General features: G+C 33.6%; 1 protein-coding gene across 1 annotated transcript in view; it reads right to left on the bottom strand.

Annotated features, from left to right (window-relative positions):
* The window catches only part of LOC109375422 (triadin-like), a 150,950-nt gene that overhangs the window by 28,800 nt on the left and 94,441 nt on the right, over positions 1-27,709 (bottom strand). Inside the window, exons 8-12 of the mRNA XM_019630803.1 lie at positions 10,411-10,446; positions 9,920-9,949; positions 5,139-5,186; positions 3,414-3,461; positions 2,147-2,164 (exon numbers count right to left, since the gene is read on the bottom strand). Coding sequence (XP_019486348.1) covers positions 2,147-2,164; positions 3,414-3,461; positions 5,139-5,186; positions 9,920-9,949; positions 10,411-10,446 — 180 coding nt within the window. The remainder of the gene's footprint in view (positions 1-2,146; positions 2,165-3,413; positions 3,462-5,138; positions 5,187-9,919; positions 9,950-10,410; positions 10,447-27,709) is intronic.

Genomic DNA, 27,709 nt, shown 5'->3' with positions numbered 1-27,709 from the left:
CCTTTTATGCTTTGTTTTAATTTTCAAATTTAATAAAAGTAGTGAATTAAGATAATGTAAACCAAAAATGCAATAACACCTGTTTTTATAGGTAGAGATTTTTTTCTTGATATTTAGCATTTTCTAGAGAGAGAAATCAAAATTAACTAGCAATCTGTGGATTGTTTGTGTAGCTAGCATTTCTCATTTATATATTTACAGGCTATCCTCATTTATATGGGAAGCATGGCCCCAAAGTTATTTGCATATAATTGGAACACAGAAAGCATATTGCCATAGAAACACATTAAAAACAAGGTCAGGTTCATTCTCAGGGCATCCTGTAAGACAGTTACAAATGTACTAGCCCTCTTGGGACCATGTGGTATTAAAAGAAAATAGAATATGACAAAGAAAGGAATAATGAGAAGTGGCTTTTTTCTCTTTGGTGAAGGTTGAGTCATCCCTTGGGGATATTTTAAAGAAAATGACATTGCCTTTGGCATTTTACAAGCTCTTTCTTTACCTTTCTGACTCCTTCTAGTTCGCTTAATACTGGGTCAGAAGCATTTTGGTGCTGGACATTAGCTTCTTGTTGAAACTTTAACCTAGGCCTGCCTTATTTCAGAAAGTACTACATTTGTATTTTTATTTTACTGGACCACCCTCTCTTTCCAGGTCCAGTTAGGTTTCTCACAGATGTATGTAAACTAAGTATAGGAGATTACAAATAGAATCAAAATTTGTAATTGATATTTGTTAGTCCTCTGAAAAATATTTGAATTAAAAAGAAAATAGGAGCTCTCTCTCCTTCATCAAATTGGAATTTCAAATGAAGCCACATAGGGTAAGATATTTTGAATAAAGTGGAGAATATTTTGAAATAGAGGAGATCACTGTCAAGCATTAATTTTTTTTAATAACCTCCAGGGTGAGTCATCCTGAGCTGTTACTGATATTTAACTGTCCTTTGCTTATCTCATTCCTGAATCTGGAGATTCTCTTAAGTAGTACTATTTTTCCCCAACATGGTACGCCAACAGTGAGGTAGGTGGGAAGATGTGGGACCCCATGCTGTCATAAAACTAAATTGGGTATATGTAAATTAGAGATTGACAGCATTCAAGAAGGAACGTCTATGAACTTAATTTGCATAAGTGTTAATATTAAATAAGCATGCAAAATAAAAAGAAATTAGGAAGCTAATATTCAAATTATTAAACTCTCATAATAATAACAATACAAAAGTATAATAAGTTATAGTAACAATAATAATGTTATTCAAATGTTTATTCAAAATACATGCAACAGGTTCTTTGATGTGAATATATATTCTATTTAGGCTCCATACATTTGTGCTGTATCTCCTGAACAACTTATATAGCTTCACCAAATTCACCTTTGGACCTTGTCAATATGTTTTTGTACAGGAGCCAGAGAATATTTAACCAACAGCTACTCATAACTTCATCTAAGCTTCTGTTTCACAAATATAGACCATTCAAGGACCATCATAACAAGTTTGACACAATTTTGGATGCATTTCCTATCTTTGTGATAATGGACAAATGTTCATGTCTTCCTGAGCCCAACGATCACACTTTAAACTCTCTACAAGTGTAATGATCTCCGTATCACTCTTAAATAATAAAATGGCTGGCCTCTAAAGTCGACACTCATGACAAAATTCCATGATTTTAATAAACAAATGCAAAATGTTTATAATTTTATGGATTTCTAAATACCAACAAGTACCACAGTATAATTAATAATTCTTAAAGCAAACAAATTAAAAACAATATGTGGTTCATAATACCAGCAATCATATAGTATTTCTTGTTTTTTCATTATTGATTATGAATGCTTAAAAGATTCTCATCTACCTTAACTTCTTATTGTTATTTTATAGCCTTTGTGGACTCACTCTTTTAATATTGATAACAGTGATACAACTTCCAGAGATTTTCACTGTGTAATTATAGTTAACTATTAATTAGTAGAGAAAGACAAGGGTGTTAAATCAAAGCCACAGCAAGAATATTAATTTATCACCTATATAGGTATTTTAGTCTTAGGCAACACTAAAAATAATAATTTTAAAAAAGCAAATCGTTAACGTTGAAATGACCAAGCAATACTTTTGAGATTTTATCTTTTCATCTCTTACTTGCTGGTTTGGGCCTGACTGTGGAGAATGGAGGAAAATAAATGTCATATGATGAATATAAACCATGGAAAAAATAACTCTTTAGCATTTATACTTATCCTTCTTAGTTTTAGATTCCCTTCTTATCGTAAGCGTAATCCATTCTCTCTGAGCACTATTGTTTTACTGTCAGTAAATTCATTAATCACACTACTAAAGAAAAACTAAGACACATGAAATGTATGTAAAATTTACAACTATATATTTGAAACACAAATACATTGGACTAGTTTGTTCATAATTCTCAAGTACCCATATAACTAAATGAGATGCTCAGAGGATCATATTAACAACTTAACCTGAAAATTAGAAGAACATTAACTGAAATTATGAGTTTAGGCAATGGTTGGAATAGGGTAAAATGGTCATATGAGATAATGTGAAATGGCCTTATGGGGTTTCTTTCTTTCTCATGTAATAATAGTTTATCATTTCTATAAATAATTAGTTCATTCCTGAATTTTATTATATTTTCCAATGAGAAACTGTGTTTAAATCTTTATTATCATGATTATCTCTGTTGAAAAAAATTGCTTTTCAGACTTTTTCTACTGGATTTATTTTTAGTAAGAGATGGGACTCTATTCTTGACTAAGGTGGGCAGGATTTCTGTCTTGGAATTAGATGGAAAAGATTCAGTGGCTCCAGATGTCAGTAGGGATAAAGACTCAGTTTTGCTCATTCTTACAGAAAAGAGCTCTAGAACCGCAAAAATGTGTGTGCTTCCTTATTTTTCTCACATGAAATAATGAGGGATGGACTGTTTTGCCTTAATATTAAATATTCTGTTGATATTCTCTGGGGCAGCTCCATGTAATTCTCCATGCAGCTCCCATGAGAAGAAATTATTCCATATAAGACATAAATAACAGAAAGTTTCAGATTTTTCTGACTTTAAAATTTGAGGAAATACAGTCTGAAAATAAGACTGAACACCTAATTGTACATGATAATCAATGCATTATATGGATTTCCTCATGAATTGTATGTAAGCTTAGGTCAATCACACTTTTAAAAACTAAAGTTATGTCATTCTAATTCCCTAGTGTTAATTTTTATTGAGTGTACCTTTTAGTCATTTACAACAATTCAGAATCTTAGAATATATGGCAGTAAAAGTGTACAAACTTCAGTGAAGATGTGTGTGTGTGTGTGTGTGTGTGTGTGTGTGTGTGTGCCCACATAACAAAACTAACACATAGAAGAAAAACTTGAAATATCTACTAACCTGTTTTTTCTATTGTGGTAACTTTTACCTGCTTGACAACTTTTTCTTCTGTGATAGGAAAAAATGTCATAAGTAGAAATTTTAAATGTGTCAGTACAAAACAATGACATATTTCAACCTTAATATTTTGTATTCACTTTGAAATAACACCAATATTGAGATAAACATAGCTGTTTCCTTAATAAAATAGCAAGTGATAACTTCTATTCGAATTGGATAGAAGCAAGAAAACATGTTCATCTACAGATGTCCTTTGAAGTTTTCTTGCTATAAGAGTTTCCCTAATTCAAATCATCCCCTAACCTGCCAAGACACACCTTATCCCTTGCTTTCACTATATTTCCCTGTATTTGTCTACACAGCAGGATTGTTTTATAAAACGTATATCCCCTTTTCATTATTGAATTAGAATACGAAGAAGCAATTTTTTATTTTTCTTGTGCAAGATACATCCCTGGGAACCTAGGGTTTAGCAGGGAAACCCAAGATTTTATAATGATCCTATATAAAATTAAACTTTTCAAGTATTCAGCATGGGAGTCAATCAGCTGGTTGAACATCCTAATGGGAAAGCTTTATTGGAAAAAAGAATTTAAAGAGTATGAATGTTATTGCTGAAATAAAAGAATCGTGTGGCTAGAGGATAATGCATTTGCTATACACTCGAAGACTGAAATCTCTCATTCTCTCTGTAATTTCACCTCAAAATTGCCGACATCTGGAACATCGAAGAAGTAACAGGTTTTCATTATTATTTAAATTAGGAGGTTTTAAAAATTGTTTCTAAGGTTCTGCTTTTATCGATATAGACAGCTATTCTCTATTCTCCAGCTCTGCTTTCTTTATTCCTAGGGTTTCTGCTGTTAATGTCTCATGTTTTTGAAAGCATAGGCAAATAAAATCAACCTGACTCAAACCCATTGTAAACAGATTCTCTAAAGTAAAATTTTAAAAATGTGAGCAAAAGGTTTTGTAAGATATGTTTAAAGAAAATATGTTTTTAAAGATTCTGGACTAACTATATTTACAACATTGAATAAATCATTTAGCCTGGAATGAAGGAAAGAATTCTACAGAATAGTTGAGGCTTGGGAAGACAGCCTCAAAATCAAATTCTTATTTAATTAGCTTAAATTAAAACATAAGTAAAGTTCCTCTTCTTAAATAAAACCCAATTAATAAACTCATCTTGGTAAATTCTATATTTCTCTTTATGAGTGGAACACATTGGCTTACCTCTACTTTCTCCTAAATTTAAGACATGGAATAAAAAGAAAGGGAGGAAGACAAAAATGGAGTAAAAAAGAAAGGAAGAAAAGAAGTAAGGAGCAATGTGGATTTCTTTTCTTGTTTTGGAGTCTAATATGGTCAGGTTTGAAAGAGCCAGTCTGAATTACAAATGTTTTCTAAGGATGTCTTTCTTTACCAAACAGAACAAAACAAAATTACATAGGGAGCCCATTCATCTGAGTGCTGGGGATGATTGTGCTAAACTAAGTTTCTGATGAGAAAGGATGACTAACTGTGTAGTTATTTGAGACTGGTCAAGTCTTCAGCACAAAAAAACATTGTGAAGATGACTAAAACTGGAAATGTTCCACAATCTGGATGGCTTAAGACATGAATACTAACTAAGAATTTTAGAATGGACTCTAAGTGCTTCATCCTGCTAAAACTAGAAAATGGAGAGGCAATTTGATACTACAAATACCACCTACACAATACCTGGTTTACCATGAGAAACAGTCTTTTCTTGTTTCATTCTGTCTTCTTCTGAAAACAATAAAAATAAAATCTTTTCAGGTGTTTGGCTTTATAAATTAACATAACAGTGAATTTCCTCTGTGACTTAGGCCAATAATTTGTTAAGTAGAAAATAACAGATTCACCAACTGTGTCCATGGAGAAAAGTATTCCTGAATTTTCATGTCATCCTAGTTTATATGAAAAGGCTTGGGTTGCATGGAAACAATATACCAATAATTCTTATTTACATTTGAGCACCTGTAATATCCAAATAGTAGGCTATAATAAAAGATCAATACTGAAACAGAAATTGCAAATATATATTATTGAAAATATTTCAAAACTTTCTTGTAAAAACTTCTATATAACATTATAGATAAAATTCATATATGCACTGTGCATTTGAGCTTTTTCAGATGAAGCTAAAATATTTATTTATAAAAATAAATAATAACATTCAACTAAATCACTGCAAAACTATACTATTTAACAATAATACATAAAATTTTAAATGGTACTAGACCTAACTAGAAGTTTTAAATGGTATTAGGTTTCTGGTGGAAAAAAAAATGTAGCTGATATGCAAAGTATTAATGTTTAGTAATACAAACTCATCTGAAGTAAATATAGTCAAAAAATAAATCATAAGGTAATAGACATCTATGAGCCTTGTTACATTACAATATATTATTTATAAGAGCACCTGGACTCAAGCTTATGATTAGTTGCTAAGTAAGATCTGGTGAGAATTAAAGGGGTAATATAGTATTGTATTACATCTAGACTTGGATTCTTGAATTTGGTGATATTGAAGAATCCTGCTATGTAATTTTTATAATGAAGGAATTGCTTCCACAGGGCCTAAGGGTTTTTGTAACTTGCCTTAGGTCAATAGCTAGTTGGTACCAGAGCTAAGATATAAGCACTAAATAGCAGTGCAAACTTGGTAAGGTTACCCTGATTTTAGGTCAATGTTGCCTTTTAATAAAATGATTGTTAGTCTGAGACAATCTCTTAGTGAGAGAACCCAGGATTTTGAGTAAATCAGACATAGGCAGACTTTTATCTCCACTATTTAGTAACTTGAAAATCTTGGAAAAATAATTTAATTTTTGAAACTGGTCTATTGAATTGTTTTCATAGATATTAAGTATAACTAATAATTGTCATGTTTCATGTCTCTCTTAGTGATGTGATGAAACTAAAAATCCTGTTATTCCTTAATTTACAGCAGGTTCCTAATGATTATTAATTATATGCAATTTTATATAATAATTTTTCTTGTCCTCTTTCTCTTCAAATCTCAGTAGCTTATGATTTTGTGATTTTTTATGACTCTTGTGTTTTCAGAGAGAAACCCACAAATTAAACATGATCATATTTGGTTTCAAAGAACCCCCAGAAATGTCTCCTGAAAACTGTAATGTGCTGAGGCCCACTTAAAGCCATATTCTTGATGTTTTCTCCTTTAGAATATCTCCATTCTCAACTAATCTAGTACTATAAAACCATAATGATCAATGGGGTAGGAAAAGTAATGAGGATCTGGGTGACTCTGTGTAAAATCTCCACTGGTAGGTGGTAAGCCTCTTTTAATTCTAAAATGAAGGTAATGTCAACTCTACCAATTTAAGAATAAAAACATTGTTATTTGATTTTGCTTCCCTTTTAACTTGTGACTCTGAAGGGAAAACCGAAGGCAAACATTTTAAAATCTGAATAACAATTAACTAGAGCACACATTAATTTTTGGAAATTATTTTATTTTGTTTACCATAATTGAAACGCAAAATTGTACTAAAAATTATTCCAGTTTCATACTGGATTGTCAATGCTGCACCATTAAAACAGACAGTTGTGAGAATCATGCCATGTACTTGTTGGTCATTAAGTTGCTGCTGCTGCTGATTGATTTCAACCTGAATTTCATGTTTTCTAAATATGGTTGTGTAGAATAGTTCCAGCTTGAACTGTGTCCCACAAAAAGATATCTTGAAGTCATAATCCCAGTCCCCAGAATGTGACCTTATTTGGAAATAGGATGGTTGCAGATGTGATTAGATAAGGTCAGATGAGGTGTATTGGAGTAGGGTGGGTCCTTAATCCAATCTGACTGGTGTCCCTATACAAAGAGGAAAAGCCAAAACAAGGGTAGAGACACACAGGAAGAAGATGGCTAAGTGATGATGGAAAAGAGACTGGAGTAATGCTTTTACAAGCCAAGGGGCACAAAGGTTGCTGGAAAGGCCCTGAGGCTCCAACAAGCAAGGAAAGATTCTCCTGTATAGGCTTCAAAGAGTGTGACTCTGCTGGCATCTTCATTTTGGACTTGTAGCCTCTAGAACAATGAAAAAATAATTTTTTGTTGTTTTAATCCGCCCATTTTGTAGTGCTTTATTCCAGCCATCCAAGGACACTAATAGATTTTTGGTGCTGGGAGGTGGGGTGCTGCTGTAACAAATCTCTATAAATGTGGAAGTGTCTTTGGAATTAGGTAATGGGTTGAGGCTGGAAGATTTTTGAGGCACTTGATATAAAAAGCCTAAATGCCTTGAAACGACTATTGGCAGAAATATTGACATTTAAGGCTATCCTGATGGGTAGTTATAGAACTGAGGAGAGCTATAGAGAAAGCTTTTGTCATCTTAGAGGATACATATGTCATCACAAACAGAATGATGCTAGAAATAAGAATGGTAAATGTGTTGCTGCTGAGGTCTCAGAAGGAGCTAAGGAACATGTTATTACATACTAGAGGAAGGGTGATTTGTGTTAGGAAGTAGCAGAGAAGTTGGCTGAATTGTGTTCTGTTGCATGGAAGGTAGAACTTGTAAGTGAAGAACATGGGGATTTAGCTGAGGGAGTTTCCAAGCAAAGTGTGAAAGATTCAGCCTGGCTTCTCCTTGCTGCTTATAATAAAATGCGAAAGGGAAAATAAGTTGAGGAATGAACTGTTAAGCAAAAGGAGCCAGCACATGGTTTGCAATCGATAGAGTGCCCTGGAGACTGGGTCAATGGTTTGGTTGGACAAATTTTTGCTAAAGTGAGTAAAGAACAGATGTGTGACTCAGATCCAATCCACCCTCTCAGCAGAAGGCAGAAATAGAGATGTGGTGATCCAGGAAAGCCTTCTTGTCCAGGGGCTTGGACACCTATTAACTGAATGCAAGGCTGGTCATGTTTTTGAGACTATATAATACAAGTAGAAGCAAAGCCAGCCTGGATAAAAAGGGACAGTGATGGGATAAAAGGAAGAAATAACATTGTTGAGGGCAGAACCATGGATTCAAACTTGGGCTCCTAGGACCTCCTCAGGTATAGAGGGCATGGCTGCCACCTAGATGGGCCAAGAGGACAGAGCCACCACCCTAGCAGGCCCAGAGGATACAGAATTGAGCCAAAGAGAATTTTCTCAGGCTTTGAGATCTCATGAAATTTTCCCTGCTATGTTGTGAATTTACTTGGAATTTATGACCCCTTTTTTTCTTTCCAATATCCCCCTTTAGGAATGTACAGCCTATCTTATGACTGTCCCACTATTTTATTTTGGAAGCAGTAATTTGTTTTCTGATTTTACAGGTTCACAAATAGAGAGGAATTTTCTGCAGGGAGAATCATACTCTCAGTTTCACCCATAACTGATTTACATAATGAGATTTGGGACTTTGAATTGATGAAATTTTGAACTTAGAGTTGATGTTAAAATGGATGAGACTTAAGGACTGTGGGATGGGGTGAATGTATTTTGCACCATACGAAGGACATGAATGGGGGTGGGGTGGAGGTGGGGAGAGGGTGTGGGCAGAGGGCAGACCTCTATGGATTGAGTTGTGTCTTCCAAAAAGACACACTGAAGTCCTAACCCACAGCACTTCAAAATGTGACCTTATTTGGAAATAGGGTCATTGTAGGTGCAATTAGTTAAGAATTTGTCATATGGGAGTAGGGTGGGTCCTTAATCCAATATAACTGTTGATCGTATAAGAAGAGGAGAAAAGGTATAATGATAGAGACACAAAGAGATGATGTCCATGTGATGACAGAGTCTGAGATTGGAGTGATGCTTGTACAGTCCAAGGAACACCAAAGATTGCTGGCAAACACCGGAAGCCAGAAGATGCAAGTATCTTTTCTTCCCTATAAGTTTCAAGGGACACATGGCCCTACTGACACCTTGATTTCGGGCATCTAGCTTCCAGTACTATGAGAGAATAAATCTCTGTGTTTTAGTCACCCACTTTGTGGTATTTTATTATGCAGCCCTACAACCCTAATGCAGTTAGGGAACATGAACCAAAATTTTAAGAGTTTTGGGAATTTGATTGTTCCTTGTTCTTTCAAAAAAGATTCTGCTGACAACTACAGCCCTCAGAGGTATTCATTTCACTCAGGAGTCCCCAAAAAGGAGAAAAGTGAGAGCAGTTGTTTTTCTGACAATATTTATGTCCTATAATCAGCAAATATAATCAGCAAAAACTAGTGGTTTTGTAAGACTGAACTCTATCAGTCAATTGTTTTTTTTCTGAAAAATATAAATTTCTCAGCAGGTTCACCTATATAGTTTGTTTTGTGTTTTTTCCCCCCCAGGAACACATAGTACAAAATATATACTACGTTTGTTTTATTTTAAAAAGGTGGTCAAGGATAAAATTTGGTATGATATTTACACTAGGACACAACATTAGCAAAGACATATGTATTATGCTATTCATTATCAATATGGAATTGCAAGTATGAATCTATACATAAAATATACATACCTGGCTTCTCTTCCTTTTTTACTTGTGGCTCTAAAAACATAGATAAATAGTAGTAATGATGGTTATATAAAGATATTTATTTCCTGTACTCATGCATATTTCATTTACATATTATTCATTGTTTATTAATAAGCCATGTTAATTTTCTTCTTATAATTGCAGCAAATTAATACTAACAGACAAATAATGCTTCCTCATTATCAATCACAATAGGAGTAATTTTGAGAAAAACATGACATTGTGAACTAAGATTTTTAATGAGAAGTTAATCAAAAGTACTCATTTGTACCTCCAGTGAATAAAAGATGAAGGAAAATTTTAGCATAGCATGTTCTCAGAAATACACTTAGGATAATAGGCACAATGTCTACATGAAATAGTTAAACTTTGACTTTAAGCAAAATACTCAACAATGGAATCATAGGATATTAAAAGCATGCATTTAAGATTTGCTTTATTTATTTATTTATTTAGGCATGCACATAACATACGTGGAGGTTTAGGCTTGACTTCTTTGGCTTCTTTACCTAAAGTTAAAAGAATTATTAAAACTTAGTCATTCAATTCTTATTGAATTGACATTGAATATGACAGAACATTATAAATTTGAAATTCAAAATCAAACCATATAGACCCCAGCCATTATTCTTTATTGAAATTCTTCAGGATATATAATTAATGGCCATGCCAACTTACTAATTAAAAAATCATTTTAAATAATAAAGCTTAGTTTAATTTTATTACACCATTAAAAATAATTTTCTTATGTGTGCAATGTTAATGTTTTATTCTAATATTAAGCTAGGACACATAGTTTTATTTGAAGACATTATTTGTAACCCTTCATTATACAAGATCAAAGAATGAGAGACTATTATTTTCCATTAACATTATTAATATACTATTAGTCCCAGTATAATATATTAAAAATGATTGCTGCTGAATTTGGAATTCCTTATGACTAGAAATATATCATATGTTTTCACGTCATGATGGGACCCTAATGCAGAAGTTGATAAATATACTGTAAAAGGTCAGATAGTATATATTTTTGGATTTGGGGTCATAATAATCTCTGTTGCAACTGTTCAACCATATTGTTGTAGCACAGAAGTAGCCATAAACAATAAGTAAATGAATAGGAATAACAGTGTTCCAATAAAACTTTATTAATAGAAACCAGTGTCCTGTCTACAGGCCATTGCTTGCCAATCTCTGCCATATCCATAATCAGTTTTAATTGTATTTCTTTTCTAATCTCAAAGAAAATTTTGACAATGAAAATAAAAAACAAAAGACAAAAACACCTTCCTTTGATTCTGTATTCTCTTACAATGCCACCCAACTCCCTTCCATCACTGCTCAACTCAGCTCCTTAAGAATGTAATCTTTATGTGCCCTTTTTTATTTCTTGACTGCCATTTAATATTAATTACTAATTTAGCTTCGATTCCCACCGTTCTATTCATCAGGCCACGCTGATCATCTAGTCTCACCTCCTTTCCAAGACCAACAAATATATATGGATCACTGCCTCCTTTTTAAACCCCTGTTAATTTGGCTTCTCATACAGATGCACACAACATATTCTATTGTAATGAAATAAATACCAACTGCCCTCTTTATTCTCAAAATTGTCTTGGTGTCTTCTACTTCTAGTGAAATAGACCTGATTAGTCTTCTCATTTGAAACTATAGATAACAGACAAAATATATAAAACAATGGTTGTAAAGATATGGACATCATACAACAAAGAATAGTGATCCTTAAGTTATGGGTAAGAAATGAAGTGCGCCCCATGACTGTTCTAGCTTAATGCCTTGAGAAAGTTATAAGGAGAATGGAGTTGAGTTGATTAATGGAGTTGAGAATCCAGAAAGGCCAAGACAACTCGAGATCACAGGTCACGGTAACATAGAGAGCTGCACAAAGAATAAAGGGAGAGATAAAGAAATGTGTGGATATTTATGGAAGACCCCCTTAAGTCTTCAGATGAGCACTGACAAGCATATGCATGCATGGAAACTGCCTGAGGTCAGGGAAAGAAACAATGGAAAGAATACTGTAGCTCTTTATAGTAGGTGTTGAAGTTAGGTAGTGTTCTCCAACTTTGTTCTTTTTCTTCAGTATTGTGTTGGGTACTCTAGAATATTCCCATTCCATATAAACTTTAGAATCAGTTTTTCAATATCCACAAAATGACTCACTGGAATTTTGATGGAGGTTTTATTGACGCTATACATCAATTTGAAGAATTGTTATCTTAAATAATATTGAATCTATAAACATGGGATGTTTTCCATGTATTTATAGTATTTTTGACTTTTTTCATCAGTTTTGTTTCCTTTGCTTTTTTATTTGGCTAATTTCTACTTAGGGCTCAGCTCAGTTACCTATTCCTTAGAAAAACTTATCTGATGTTGGTTGGATTGCTTTTCCCTTTATGTGCCAACATTATTTTTTGGGTCTCTTGATCATTATATTAATCACAATCTAGTGTAAATATTAACTTAAGAGAAAACTTCCTCTTCTAGATTGTGAGATATTTGTAAATGGAGAGCATGTGTATCCATCACTGAATCCACAGAACTGTTACAATGCCTAATACATGGTCACATGATAGGTACTCAATTATTATTTGTTCATTTAATAAATAAATAAAATGATGAAAACAAGAGAAAGTAAATAAGTAAATAAATGGATCAAAGAAAAATAAAGGCAGGAAAATATATGAATTCAGGAATTACATTAGAATATATAATGCAGGTTAAAATTACTACATACTATCTTTGACTTATCAAAACAATTTGCCTTTCAGCTTTCTGGTACTCAGGAAAAGACAAAAAGTGCAATCAATTATAAAATTCACAATGTTTTAAGATATAAACAAATAAGTTTTTAAAGGGAAGCACAACAATTGCCAGTGATGACACCTGAGATGAAAATGTTTTATGGATTCTCAGGGGGGAGATAAAAGACTCTATAATATAGTAAATAATATCTTGAACAATATCCCTACGCTAAATATGAAAAGTTTTCATGGGACTCCACCTACTGCTCTCAGCATGGACCAATGACACCCTAACAAGTAAGTTCAAATTGAGAAATGTTACTTAGGGTCCAATGAATGTGGCACATTTATATAGCTATGTACTCTGCCTAAATGTATGAAGAGAATCACTTATAGAAACTCTATATCGTGATATTTGGAGCATTGTCCAATCATGTTTCTTTTCAGAATCTAATAAATATATATACATAATTTTAAGAAACAAGTACAACACACACACACACACACACACACACAGGCATACCAACACAAGTTGTGTGCAAATATAAGGGTGTTTCATTATGCCCTTGAAGTACAATCAGGTTAAAGAAAATCTTGACTTAAATGTCCTACACATTTCTATAATCGGGTTGTGATTAACACTGGACAACTATCCTTACAAAGCTTTTTAATTCTAATGTCTAGGTTTCAGATTTGGTTCTTCACATAACCCATCCCATATTTACTTCTTTCCAAGTTCAATTTCAACTGTGGTCCCATAACAGCTCTCCAATTATTTTGCTGTTCTCTTTATATCCTGTGTTATGGATTTTATTGTGTTCCTTCAAAATACATGCTGAAGCCCTCACATTCAGTACCTTATAAATCTGAACTTATTTGGAAATAGGGTCTTTGCAAATCAATTAAGGCAAGGTCATTAGTGTGGACCCTATTCCAAAGTGACTGGTGTCATTAAAAGAGAAGAAGAGACACATAAATTGAATACACAGAGGGAAAATTATGCCAGGAAACACAGGGAGGGCACCACCTGATAACAGAGGCAGCCATTGGGATGACGCACCTACAATTCAACAAGGAACACCAAGGATTGCTGGCGATACAAGAAACTAAGAGACAGACATGGAACAGGTTATCTTCTAGAACCTTCAAGGAGAGGAGGTTCCTGCCTACACCTTGGTTTTAGACTTTTCTATCTAAAACTGTGAGAGAATAAATGTTCGGTGTTTTAAAGCACTCAGTTTGTGGCACTTGTTACCACAGCCCTAGGAAACTAAAGCACTATGCCTGTCTACCACTGCATCTCACCATAATCACCAAGAACATTCAAACAGGTAATGAAAACACATGCTTTTCCCCATCACTTTTCTTTCAACTCTGTAGCCATAAAGATTTTCTAGAAATTACTGTCTAGTCACACCTCAGCCTAAAGTATGTACCTTCATTATTAACTCCAACTACCTCTGCCTGGTCAGTGAGGTTATCGATGAATCTAATTGCTGCTTAACTCATCACCTTCTCTCTGTTTACCATTTTATACTCTATGTTCTAGCCATACTGAAGTATTATATTTGTAAAAACCAACATAAGGTCTCTTTTGCCTCTTGGCTGTCTTATATGTATAGAACATTCTTCCTCCTTCTTCATCTGGCTAAATTCCCTTTATTATTTAGATCAGCAGTTCTCAACCTTTCACGGGGGTCGCCTAAGACCATCGGAAAACACATATTTTTGATGGTCTTAGGAACCGAGACACCGCTCCTCTATCTGTCTCCAGGCCCACATGCAGATACGCCCACATATGAGTACCCGGCGACCCCTGTGAAAGGGTCGTTCGACCCCCAAAAGGGTCGCGACCCACAGGTTGAGAACCGCTGATTTAGATATTCCCTTCCAAATAAATGTTTCTAGATAGCTTTCTCTTAACCCCTCAGTGCACCTGTCATATTCCCATAGTAGTCTTTCCTTATCTTTACCTTAGAACTAAAAATACTGTATTTAAATGTCTGTTTGCTTTATTATCACCTGTAATATCTTGTAACTTCCATGTCAGCAAGGACTGTAGTGTTTTCAAAGCTTAGCATGGTTCCTGGCATATCAGCATTTATCAAAAACATATGTTGCCTGAATTAAATGAATCCCTACTATGCAAATATTCTGTGCTAGCAATTGAGTGCAAATTTGGACTAGAAGCTTCGCAGTAGAATCTTGCTGGGGTACATGCCTCACTTGAAGGCCAGGAGACCCTTGCTGTTGATGGGTCAGATGTTGATGTTAGGAAGGACAGTTATTCGGCTCCAGTACATGGGTAAATTAATAACTGGGGAAACAAAGTTATATATCCTAGCAAGATACCTTAAACTTGAAAAACAAGTAAGTGGATACATGAAGTCCTAGTAAACAGAATTGTTAACTTTAAGTATGCATCATTCTAATATTCTCCTCTAAGTTTAACTTGTTACTTTTAAATTATTGAGGTGGATGCAGTAAAGGTCTTTAGTGTAATCCTATTAAATGTTTAATTGGATTTAAATAATAAATCTTAAATTATTCCTGCAACAATTAAGGAACAGTCTCAATTACCTCTGGCATTTAGTTCTAGTTCATGACCCTGGAACTATGTCACCTGCATTAATAACATTTGTTTTCTGTGTTTTTTACAATGAGGAACAAGCATGCCTTACTTAACTGGTATCAACTCATTACACTCCAGGCAAAAAATAAAAATAAAAACAAAGAAAAGGGCAATACACATCCCTGTGTTATGCAACTAGATATTTTATTTTTCTGATGTATCAAATTATTATTTGATCAGGTATAAATTATTTTTGATAGAGTAATACATTATTATCTAATCTACTAATGTTATTTATACAGATTTTAGACTGTCAAAGTAATATTACATTTCAGGTTTTATATATGTATCAACAGCCAGAGGTCTATACTGAACATAGATTTACATAGCTAAGCCTGGTAACAATTTTGGCCCAAGAATCATTAAAGTGAAAAATGTCAAGAAAGGATTAAAATAATCTGCTTCATAACAAATTTCTTTCTAAAGTGATTAATTGTTTAACACTGATCATAGTGGAATTATTTCATTTAGTGATTTTGGTGATTCAGTTGCCCACAGATAGCTTTAACGTGTTTTAAACATATATAAATATTTGTCAAATTACTATACTAATTTGTTAAGAAAGTAACTTTATCTGTTTACTATATTTATCTTAAACTTTCTAACTGCCTCTACAAGATGACAGACATGTGCCAGAAACCAATCAAGAGTTCCCTAAAGCATATTCATTATGAGGTTGTTTAGACTTTGAATTTTAAAACTAGGAAAAATAAAATTCACAAGTAGAAGGAGGAAACTGAGTTTTCATGGAATTTATTCAAAAATTCATAATTTGGTTCATTATATCACAGAATCTGCCTTATATTGCATCTAATGAGCAAATAAGTTCCTTCCATAAAGATTTTATACTTTAATTTTGTCAAGGCAATTCAGATGATTATCATAAATTTGAATTTTGTAAAATTCATAAGTGCAACATTATTTGAGGCATATAATACATATAAAGGTCTTGGGAAAATTTTACTTAGGTATTTAATAGAGAGTATCATTAAACAAATCTATTAAATTTTAATGCAAGGTAAGAATATGATATAGGAGCAGTAGGACCTTAAAAATTTTACAACATATAATTGAGAGGTTTTTAAATTGAAGGGATCTTGGAAATCACCTGAATGCTTTCTTATTTTCCTAAATAAAGACAGCAGTCTTCACAAACCACCCAGGGTATATGTGTGCATTATTTCTTTAAATGTTTTCTCTCTGAAATGTTCTTGTCAGTCAAGGTCCTGGATCTTGGTTATTAAACTGTGGTTCCCAGAGCAGCAGCAGCAGCAGCAGCAGCAGCACCTTGGGAAGTTGTTAGAAATGCAAAATCTTGGGCTTCACGCAATACCTACTGAATTAGAAACTTTGAGGGTGGGGTCTAGCAATTTGTCTTTTAACAGCTCTCTTAGGTACTTCTGATGACCATTTAAGTGTGAGAAGTATTGTCCTAGGGGGATAAAATAAACATTTTCCATGGTACAGTGCATATAAGACAGAGTTTTTAATGACTAATTAACAACCAGTGGATAAAAAAGCACATAGACAGGAGTGCTAAGAGGTCATAATAGTGAAATTTCACCATGAAAATCTAAATACTCTTTTGCTTCAGTTTTATTGAGATATAACTAACATACAACATATATAAGTTTAAGGCGTACATCTTGAGATGATTTCATACATGTATATATTGCAAAATGATTACAATAAGGTTAGTTACCCCATCCATTACCTCACATACGTAACATTTCTTTGTACTGACACAATTTAAGATCTACTCTCTTAGTAACTGAAGTATACAGTATAATTTTTAAAAAATTAAATGCACCATTCTGTACATAAGATTCCCAGAAAGTATTAATTTTATATCTAAGAGTTTGTACCCTTTGAACAATATCATCCCATTTTCCACACTCCCCAGCCCCTGGCAACCACCATTCTGTCTCTATTTCTATGAGCCTGGCTTTTTAAGATTGCACATATATGTAAGAACATGCAGTGTTTGCTTTTCTCTGACTTATTTCACTTAGAATAATGCCATCAAGGTCCATCCATTTTGTCCCAAAAGTCAGTATTTCCTTCTTTCCCATGGGTGAATAATACTACATTGTTTATACATACCACATTTTTTACCCACTGATCCACTGATGGACATTTAGGTTGTTTTGATATCTTGACTCTTATAAATAATGCTAAAATGAAGATGGAGGTACAGATATCTTTTCAAGATAATGTTGTGAGGCGGGTCTAGTGGTGATAACTCTCTCAGTTTCTGTTTGTTTGGGAAAGTCTTTATTTGTCCTCATTTCTGAAAGACAACTTTGATGGGTAAAGTATTCTTAGTTGGCACTTCTTTCAGCACTTTGAATAAATCATCTCAATCTCTTCTGGTTTGTGAGGTTTATACTAAGAGATCCACTTACAGACTTATGGAGGTTCTCCTATGTAAGATTTTTTCCCTCTTTCTGCTTTTAAAAATCTCTTTGTCTTTGATTTTAGACAGTTTTATTATACTGTTCCTTGGGGAAGCTTGTTATAGATTGGAACTTTGATATGATCTATAAGCTTCATGAACTTGGATATCTAAATCTCCTCAGAATTGGGATGTTCTCACTCATTACTACTTTATAGAAGTTGTTTTCCCCCTTTCTCTCTCTCTTCTCCTTCTGTGTAGAATTTTTAAAAAATAGTATTCCATAATTCACATAGGCTTTCTTCAATCAGTTTCTTTTTTTTTTTCTTTTTGCTTCTCTGACTGGATGATTTCAAATGACCTGTCTTCTAATTCACTAATTCTTTTTTCTGCTTCATCAAGTCTGTTAAAGCTCTATCAAATTCTTCAGTGTAATCATCATGTTCTTCAACTCTAGAATTTTTTTTAATGGTTCCTATTTCTTTGTTGAAATTCTCATTTTGTTTATGCATCATTTTCCTAATTTTATTTAGTTTATCTCTGTGTTCTCTTGTAGTTCACTGAATTTCTTTAAGAGGGTTATTCTGAATTCTTTGACAGTTCATAGATCTTCATTTCATTAGGATCAATCACTGAAGCTTTATTAGTTTCATACAGTGGCAACTTATTTCCTTGATTATTCATAATACTTATGTCTCTGTATTGGTGCCTGCCTATTTGAGGAAGTAAATACCACTGACAGTCTTTAGAGACTGGCTTTGGCAGGCAAAGCTCTTCACCAGTCAAGCTATCCAGAGATTCTGAGAGGCTGTCTGGTGGTATCCATGGGTGGCTGGCTGCTGGCATCCTTGGGCAGGCAGATCTTGTGCCTGGATCAGTAGGTAAGCAGATCTGGTATGCGGGTCTGTGGGGATGGATCTGGAACTTGGGTTCACTAGGGGAAGTACTTGAGTCTGATCTACAGTGATGGACCTGGAACTTGGCTCCATATGAGCGGACCTGGATCCTGGGTCCACAGTGGCCAACCAGGTGCTGGAGACCACTGGGGTGGGCCTGGCATCCAGGACTCGGGGGGCTGGCCCACTACTGGGATAGTTGAGGAGTCTGATTCCATGGGAGACAGAGGGGCCAGCCAGATACTAGGGTGGGCCAGTAGTCTGTGTCTGTGGGAGCCAGCCTATAGACTTGAGTCTTGGGGGCCAGCCTAAAGGTTGGGTCTGTGGGAGCCAACCAGTGCAAGGATGTGCCCAGGGATTTGGTTTGTGAGAGCTCTCCAGAAGCCTGGTGACACAAGATCCACCTAGGGACTCAAGTGTTGGCCTGGTGCTGGGACAGGTGAGCACTGGCATTTGTGGTGAAGTGAGGTACACACTTCACTCTCCTTCTCCCACAGGGATGGTATCTCTTTCTGTTCTGGGATGCCTGGGCTTGGGTTTGGGGTGATGGGGGTAATATGAATTATTACCTCAATGCACCTTTTCTTATGTCAGTACCTCATCCAGGTAAAATCTGATGAAACTTCACAGGTAAACACATCTGCAGATATATGAATGATGACGTGTATGTATATGTCTGTCTGTGCATAGTCTAAGTTCCCAAAGGCCCACAATTAGTAATAGGGACAAATGTAGATTGCTTGTTGGAGGAGAATTCTGCAAGGTGGTGGTTGTCAAACAGTTGCATCCCCAGGAGACTTGTTAGAAAAGTAAATTCTCAGCCTCACTTCAGATCCCCAGAACTGGAAGCTCTAGGGGTGGGCCCAGCGTTTCAAGTCTATCTAAACATGTTGAATATTGAGAACTACTGTTTAATAACCATGGCTACATTTGTTACCATTCATTAAAAAAAAAGCTATGGTTATTTTACAGCTAACTGTGTATGTTATATTTCAGCAAATAAGGCATAATTAGAGTCAGAGAGAAAGCTTTCTATCTACTGAGACTTAAATGGATAAAGCTAAAAATAGAACAGGCTTGTGTTGATTATAGTGTGTCAACTTTTCAATGTAGATAACAGTAATATTCTCTTCACATATTTCTGATTGAGATATATAAAGGGTATGATGTGAAATCACATTCATATAACACAATATTTTTTTTTTTACAAATGAAACCAAATCATTGTAACTTTGATTTTTTCATAGAGATAGTAATTGTCTCTATAGCATGGAATATATTTCAAATAGTAAGTAGAAATATAACAATTACATATATCCATGCATATATACAAACATATATTTGTTTTACTTATAGGAATTACAGGTATTTTTATGTTTTTGTTATAGCTTTTATATTTTTTGTATTTTTAAAATTTATTGTATTAAAAAACAAACTGTTAATATTATATTTTCCATTTCTATCCTTACAATTCATAGCCTTTCAAAAATGGTCATATCCAATGAATAAAAAAAGAAATAAAAAGGAAAAAAAAAGAGTAAAAACTTCTAAAATATTATGATGACAAAAATCATAACAGTTTAAAATTGTGTATATAAAAGAATAGACTGTGTATATCTGTCTATCTATATATATATAAAGAAAATTTCAAAATACTGTGGCAAAATAGAAGAAAATTTTGATCTACTATAACCAGAAGTTATTTATTGTGTAGTACGCTAGGACAAGCAATAGATAAGAGGTCTTAAGGGTTGGGTCTGGCTCTCACTCGGGGATTCATTTGCTGTGAAACCTTGATAGAACCATTAAACTTGCTTGATTCTTCTTCTCCAAAAAGAAAAGAAATGGAGGAAGTTAGATTAGATAATTTCTAACATCTAGTTCAACTCTAAAATTATATAATTTATGTTAAATATTAATTTAAACCTAAACAGCAAATCATTTATTAGGGAGATACAAGTTTAGATAAAAATAAACATGAAATGTTGCAGCATTAATTCTTTTTGGCTTTATAGTTCTTTATTAAGTCTCTTTACTCAACTCCAGATAGATTTTTCTGTTGTGGAAGCATATTTAAGTCTAAGGGCAGATTTACAAACTTTGTGTTAAGACCAGTGAGTCTGTTCCAAATATAATATATCTATTTATACAGCTATTTAGTACAGAGCGGATGTTAGGTCTTCTGTAGATATACATCTTAGCTAGAAAGAACTATCTAACAGGCTCTCTACCTTTTAAATCAACTTGAAGATTACAAACTAAACTTTGTATCATGTATACTGAATAAGCAAGTCATTTGGAGGAAGAAAGAAAATGTCATAAAGACTTTTATGGGATGCTTGAATCAGATCAGAAATCTTATTACGTTTTACTAAATGCCATTATTACTCAGCTACATGTTTATAAGCTTTCTAATCTTTAATTATTAAAATTAAAATGGAAAATATATAAACATTAACTATATAAACTAAGTTATAAATATAAGAAAATGTTTTCTGATCTGTATATGAGTTTGAGTAGACAAAGGTTCTTTTTTCGTCTTTTCTCTATAAAGGCATTCTCATGTGGGGCAGTTTCATTTATCAAATGTACAGTATAAAGTTACTTGTTTGAAACAAGAATATAGTATTATTCATCTAATGTTCAGAAATATATATTTTAGGTACTTAATAAAAATTTATGTGTGAGTTAGCTTTATCTGTGTAGTGATGAAAAACAGGAAAAGAAACTCCAATTACTATTTGAAAATTGCCCGTTAGTCTGCTGAAAGCTATTTGGTAAGTAAAAGATGCCTCTGACAACTGGAACTAAATTTCTGGAAATTTTTTTATTTCATGTTAGGATAGATAGAAATGCAGTCTAGTAGATAAGTAGTGAAAACATTTTTCATGGTTTTCTTTCATTTTAAAAGCAGCAGTACTTGGAAGTATGATAAGAGAGTGTTTGTGAAATTCTTCAATGTCTACTCTATTGAGGTCTGTGGCTGATATGGCCTCCTAGATACATGAAACCAGTGAAATTTCTACAGAAGTGACTTTTTCATCTTCGTTGGCCTTGCATTATACTAAGTTTTCTAGGCACCAATTATTTTGTTAAATTTCTTGAAAATGGTCTATAATACATGTCTATGGAATATTTTTAATGGTGATTCAAGCAACCTACCTTGACAATTCTAGTCTCACAATCCCTCTGAGACAGTTATCTCATATTTTCTCTCAAATGCATGATGAGGGATCCTTCAGGTCCTGCCCTTTGATGTTCAAAGGGATTAAACGTGATGTAGATGAAATTGTTTAGCAGCAAATATTTATTTGCACATACTCAGGTAAGAGAGATTAGAAGATGTTAATAGCAAACCAATAGAAAAGTAGAGCTAGTTCATCAAAACCATTACTTTGAAGTCTTTATTTTTGTGGATATGTAACTGGGTATAACATTAATATCACACCATGATTATTGAACTATTCAATTGTTTATTCATCAAGCATTTATTCAGCATTAGTACATGCTAAGAATTTCAATATCTCAAGAATATTCAGTATATAAGGTTACCTATTAATTGAAACTTAATTCTTACAGACAAATTTAATTTTGGTCACAGTCATAAAAATTAGATTTGGTCTCCTTCAAAGAGCATAAAAAAGGATATCAATTCCAGATATCACACATATCCTTTGAAAACTTGGGGTTAATCTCACCATTGAGTGAGATGATACTTAGTGTGTAACTTCACAAAGAAAAATAAATACACTACAAGAAATTCAAACTTAATAAATCCAAAATTGAACTCATTGTCTATTATTTTCTCCTACAAACACATTCCCTATATAGGTAAATAATATCACAGTCTGCCTATGATTCTAAACAGGAGGCTGGAAATCATCCGAAAGTACTCTCCATGCTTTGCTATCCCTATTCAATTATTCCCAGAGTCCTGTTGATTATATGTCCTAAATATATCTTGAGTGTACATCCACTTGTCCACTTGTATTTCATTTCCTCCTCAATTTCCACCTACATTATAGCCTCACATATATAATTTTTATTCCCCTATTTCTTTTCTCACTTGCTGTCTTTTTCCCCTTCTTCCAACACTTCACCATACCATGCTCATTTATTGGGTGGTGAACACACAATGCAATAAATAGGTGATATATTATTGAACTGTACCTTTGAAACTTATATAATTTTACTAACCAATATCACCCCAATAAATTTAATTTAAACAAAAGTCAGTTCTGCTGTTGTCTCCCTCTGAAAACCTTTCCTGAGCTCCTTCCAGAATGGGTGAGGTGCCTCCAATCTGTACCCTCAGCCTCCGATGTAAGCCATTATCCCTGTACATTGAAATTATTTGCAATACTTTGTAATTATCTACTCATTTGTCTTCCCAAAATAGGTTGTGAATTTCATTAGACAGGGACTGCAATGGCATCTTACTATTCTTATCCTTGTTCATTGTCTCACACATAGTCAACAATAATTGTCTTTAAAGAACAAGTGGAAACTCTATATAAATGGAGGGTTCATTTATTGACTTTTGCACACACTAAACACTCCCACTAACTATTCATCAAAGACACTGCTAATATAATTGAGAAAGGGTTGCAAAAAAGAGTTATATTAGCTCTGTGGCCCGTCATTCAAACACATTAACAGAAATCTTCCATTTTTTTTCCTCTACCTAGGAGACTATTCGAAACTGTGTTGTGATCACCTTGCTTTGATATATGTAAAAATAAAACATGCAAAAGGTTGTGTATGGGATTTCTCATTAATATTGATATGTTTACATCATCAAAGAAAATTATACCATGTTTAGGTATGACTATTCAATAGTTTTGGTCAAGAATATAGAATTAATTGAAGATCATTTTCAATTGATTAGCACCACCAGGAACAGCATGTCTTAATTATTAAGATTTACTAAACTATACACCAAAACACCTCTCCATCACATTCTGATCCTCTAACTAGGTCTTAGAAAAAAATGAGGCAATAAGAAATGAGCCCCACTATACTATAAGCTCAAGTAGATTTAACTCTTGTTTTAAAGTTTAAGGCACTGGTTAGGGCATGGAGTGAGGAGGGAGGGTGTTTGAGGAGAAGAGCACAGTAAAATGTTTGAACCTTGGGCTTGTCTAAAGTGGTCAGGCATGGATGTCCCAACGATACCTCTTTTTCTGCCATGTTTGTTATTAGTCACATCAACCTCAACCCCTGAACTTGAGAGTATTTTGTTCTGAAACCAGGGATTCATGGTAGTTAATATTATTTTTCTTTTCTACTACATCCAAATAAATAACCAAATCTTCCTTACTTAAGCTGCTTTGTGTTATTGAGAGCTAAATTTGAATATTATATAGAAGAAAAAGAGATTTCTCATGTTTGTCTAAAAGATGCATTTGAAACATTTTTCTATGGAATATGATTTAATTTTTAAATACCAACCCTCTTTTAAGTATCACAAATGTGAATCACTTCATCACAGGCTTGTAAAATATTTCCATATATAAATATCATTGTGTTGATCCACTAAGTGGAAAAACAAAAAATGAATGCTTGAGCTAAGAGCATTATTTTAAAAACTGGATGATCTATTGAATGTTACAAAATAAGAGTATGTTTAGTTGTAAGAGCCAGAAAAAATGGAGATTGAAAATAGATTCAAATAATTAATGAAACTAGCATATTTTAGAATAGCGAAGAAGATATAAAGTAGCAATATGTAAACATGGGGAAAACTAGTTTCTTGTAAATTTTGCAATATTAATCTAATAGAATATTCACAAATACTCACAAATTAGCCTGGAAACAGAAACCTCTAACAGAGTTGACATCTTCACAGACAAGTGTCTTAAAAGCTTCTGAGTTTTTCTCTTATTTTAGAAAAGCCAGACCATCAACTTCTGCTGGGGCAAGTAATAAAGCCTTCTCTAGAGCATTGCTTTTGTCACTCTGAAAGATCTCAATTCAAATCTCATTACTACCTCCTTTCTCAGTTAGTTTTTAAATAGAGTTAAAATTGGGAAGGAGGATTTTCAGTGAAAATTTTATTAAAAGGGCACAAAAGACCTTTTTTTTGATTCCCATAAACTACAGAAAAAAGAAAATCATTCTAAGAAAAACATGAAAACTAGAAATTATTTTTCAAAGAGTCTGAAATATATCTATTAAAAAAATGAGAAGAACTATCTATGTTGCTAATAACACTTTGTTTACACTAATGCATAAGTAGGGTTTAGTAATTTTAAATGAAGCTATCTTTATTCTTTTTTTTTCTCTTAATGAAGAGAAATTTCCTAGCATCCACAGAGCATACATCTCTTTTTTCAACCAGATGAGAAAATTTGTACTTGTCATAGACCGATTCAGAAGGTACTAAAGGAACACTATGTGACTGATTGATTGAATTGGCTAAGAAATATTTCATCTCTCAATCTCTGGAAGATACATTTTTCAGAAAAAAAATTAAGACTACAGTACTGAAGTCACCATTAGACATTAAAGAAGAGATTTTAGTACAGAAGTGGTTAACATTCAAAGGTTTAGAATAAAAAGGGTTCTATCTTTTTTTCCACAAAATGAAAATTGCTTTCATTTTCATAAACCAAATGGGCGATGTGGTTCTCTTTCAGATTGTAAAGACTCCACCATATTTTAATTCTGGGAAGTTATTTCATGTACTTACCATTATACTTTATATCTAACATATTAAATATTTATTTTGTGCCCAGAACCATGATAAGCATTTTAAATGACATATTGTAACACTTATAATATCCCTCACAAAGCCAATTTCCTCATTTAACAGATTAAGAAACCCTCCATCTCTATTTATATCATTCTGAGAGTAGAATGATAATAATAAATTTGAGGTTCCATCTTTGGTAGTAAACTATATTCAGGATATGTTGGCAAGAGGAAAGTACACTACATTTAAGTTTACTTTGAAGTTAAAGAGGACAATTTGTGACACTGTAAGTCTTTTGCTCACTGCCTTACAAATCAAATTGAGTATGTGAGTGACATTATTGATATGTTGAAAGAAGTCAGGTCATACTATGAATTTTGTAACTTAGGGGTCCATTTCATCTTTATTCCTGGCATTTTTTCATGTATTATTGCCTTTTATAGATACTGTAACACTGTAAATTTGTAAAGACAATTGCTATTATATCTCTGACAGATTAGGAAACATTCGACCTACAATCTCTGATGTCACTCACATCTCCCTCTCTTTTCATTCTGCCTTGCAGTTTTCCTAACTAAATGCACTCTTTTCTCTTTCAGACAATATTTTAAAATAATAACCTATAACATATATAAAGCATATAAAGTATATTTTCTGACCCTGATTCCTGACCTCCAACTAAATGCCTCAAACTATAGTAAATATAGTAAAACTAAATGGATATTCCTGTAATTTAACTCCACTGAAACTTCTCATGAGATAATCAATGACTCCATATTATACATTCCAATAAATGCTTTTCAGTCTTTATTTTACTGTATATTTCTGCTATATTTGGCTCTTTGACACATTTCTCCTATTTAGAATTCTTTCTTCCCTGGTTTTTCTAGATTCTGAGAGAATTCTCCCTTGTTTTGTTTGTTTGTTTGTTTGTATTAAATTTCTCAGGGTCTCTTTCTCCTCTAGCCATTGGTTAAATATTAGTGTTCTTCTTGGTTTGCTTCTCAGTCCTTGGCTTTTTCCTTCGTTACACTTCCCTTGGTGGATGTCATTAACGCTCATTATTTTAGCCAGCACATCTTGGCTGGGAACTCCCAAGGTTACTACAATGTTTTCTCCCCAGGTGCCTGATGAATATGCCTAAATGCATATCCCACAGGTAGCGCCAATGCAAAATGTCACTCATTCCCCACCCCACCCCAGTTAGATTATAAACTCTAAGGTAGGAACTTGACTGTGTTTACCAATGTGTGTCTGCTCTTAGCATATTGTCTAGCATATAATAAGTGCTAAGTAAAAATGTGTATATCAAAAATTTACATAACAGATTTACCTTGCTAAATCTGCCACTTTTTTTTTCTTGACAATTCCAATCACAGCATATGATACTACTGTCCACACACTATTCCAAGACAGAAACCCGGGAGTTACCCTGGATTTTTCTCATCCTCTCCACAAATTATAGCAACTTTACTTCCTAAATACTTCTCTAATAGTTCTCTTCCTTTTCTTCCTACTGATACTCTATACAGATCTTCTACTAACCCTACAGGTTTCAGTGCAATAATCTAATCCTCCAAAACTAATTCCCTGAGGCTACTGGCATCCTCTTCATTTTCAATCAATGTGATGAGCCGGAATGAACAATTTATAATTCTAATCTAAGCTGTATCTCATTTTGCTTGAAGACTTTTAATTGCTCCCAATTTCCTTGAGGTAAAGGACATAATGCTTTCTCAGGAAGCCATGGCTTTCTGTTGCGTTGCCCTCTAGCCTCCCCGACTCCTGTCCTCCACTCACGCTTTATGCTGAAGCGAAGGCGAACTCCTTGCAGCTCTCAGTGCTCTTCACCGTTTCCCACCTCCAGCTGTGGCTTGTGCCATCTGTCTGTCTGGAAGCCCCAGCCAGGCTTTCTTCAACTGGCTACTCTTTTCCCTAACTAACCTTTACCTGCCCTATAAGGCTACGCCTGTATCTTCTTCCTCGGGAATTTTTTTCCCTGAACCAAAATGCTGGAGAAATATAACTTTCTTCTGTGTTCACAAAGCACACTCTGCACAGCGTTTTCTTGTTTGTTTGATTTTAATTACTTTTTCCTTGTTTGTTGATATTAGCTCTTTATCTAATGATCTCTGCTTTGATACAGTATATTTCTCGAAAGTTTTATTTATCTTTATATCCTTAAAATCTAGCAAAGTATTTAATATGTGGTAGGAATTCAATAATTACTTATGGAATTAAACTTAGTCATTGATTCTACCACAATGTAGTTTGGTTAATGAAATTGAGATTTAATTATTTTTGAAATTTATAGAAGCCTTGCATATTCAATGTGTTCTGGTTAATGTAAAGATATATATATATATATATATATATATATA

Source organism: Hipposideros armiger, unplaced genomic scaffold (assembly GCF_001890085.2).
Source record: "Hipposideros armiger isolate ML-2016 unplaced genomic scaffold, ASM189008v1 scaffold_948, whole genome shotgun sequence".
Lineage (NCBI taxonomy): Eukaryota > Metazoa > Chordata > Mammalia > Chiroptera > Hipposideridae > Hipposideros > Hipposideros armiger.
Note: the sequence above shows the minus strand (reverse complement) of the source record. Positions and strands in the feature narration are given on the sequence as shown.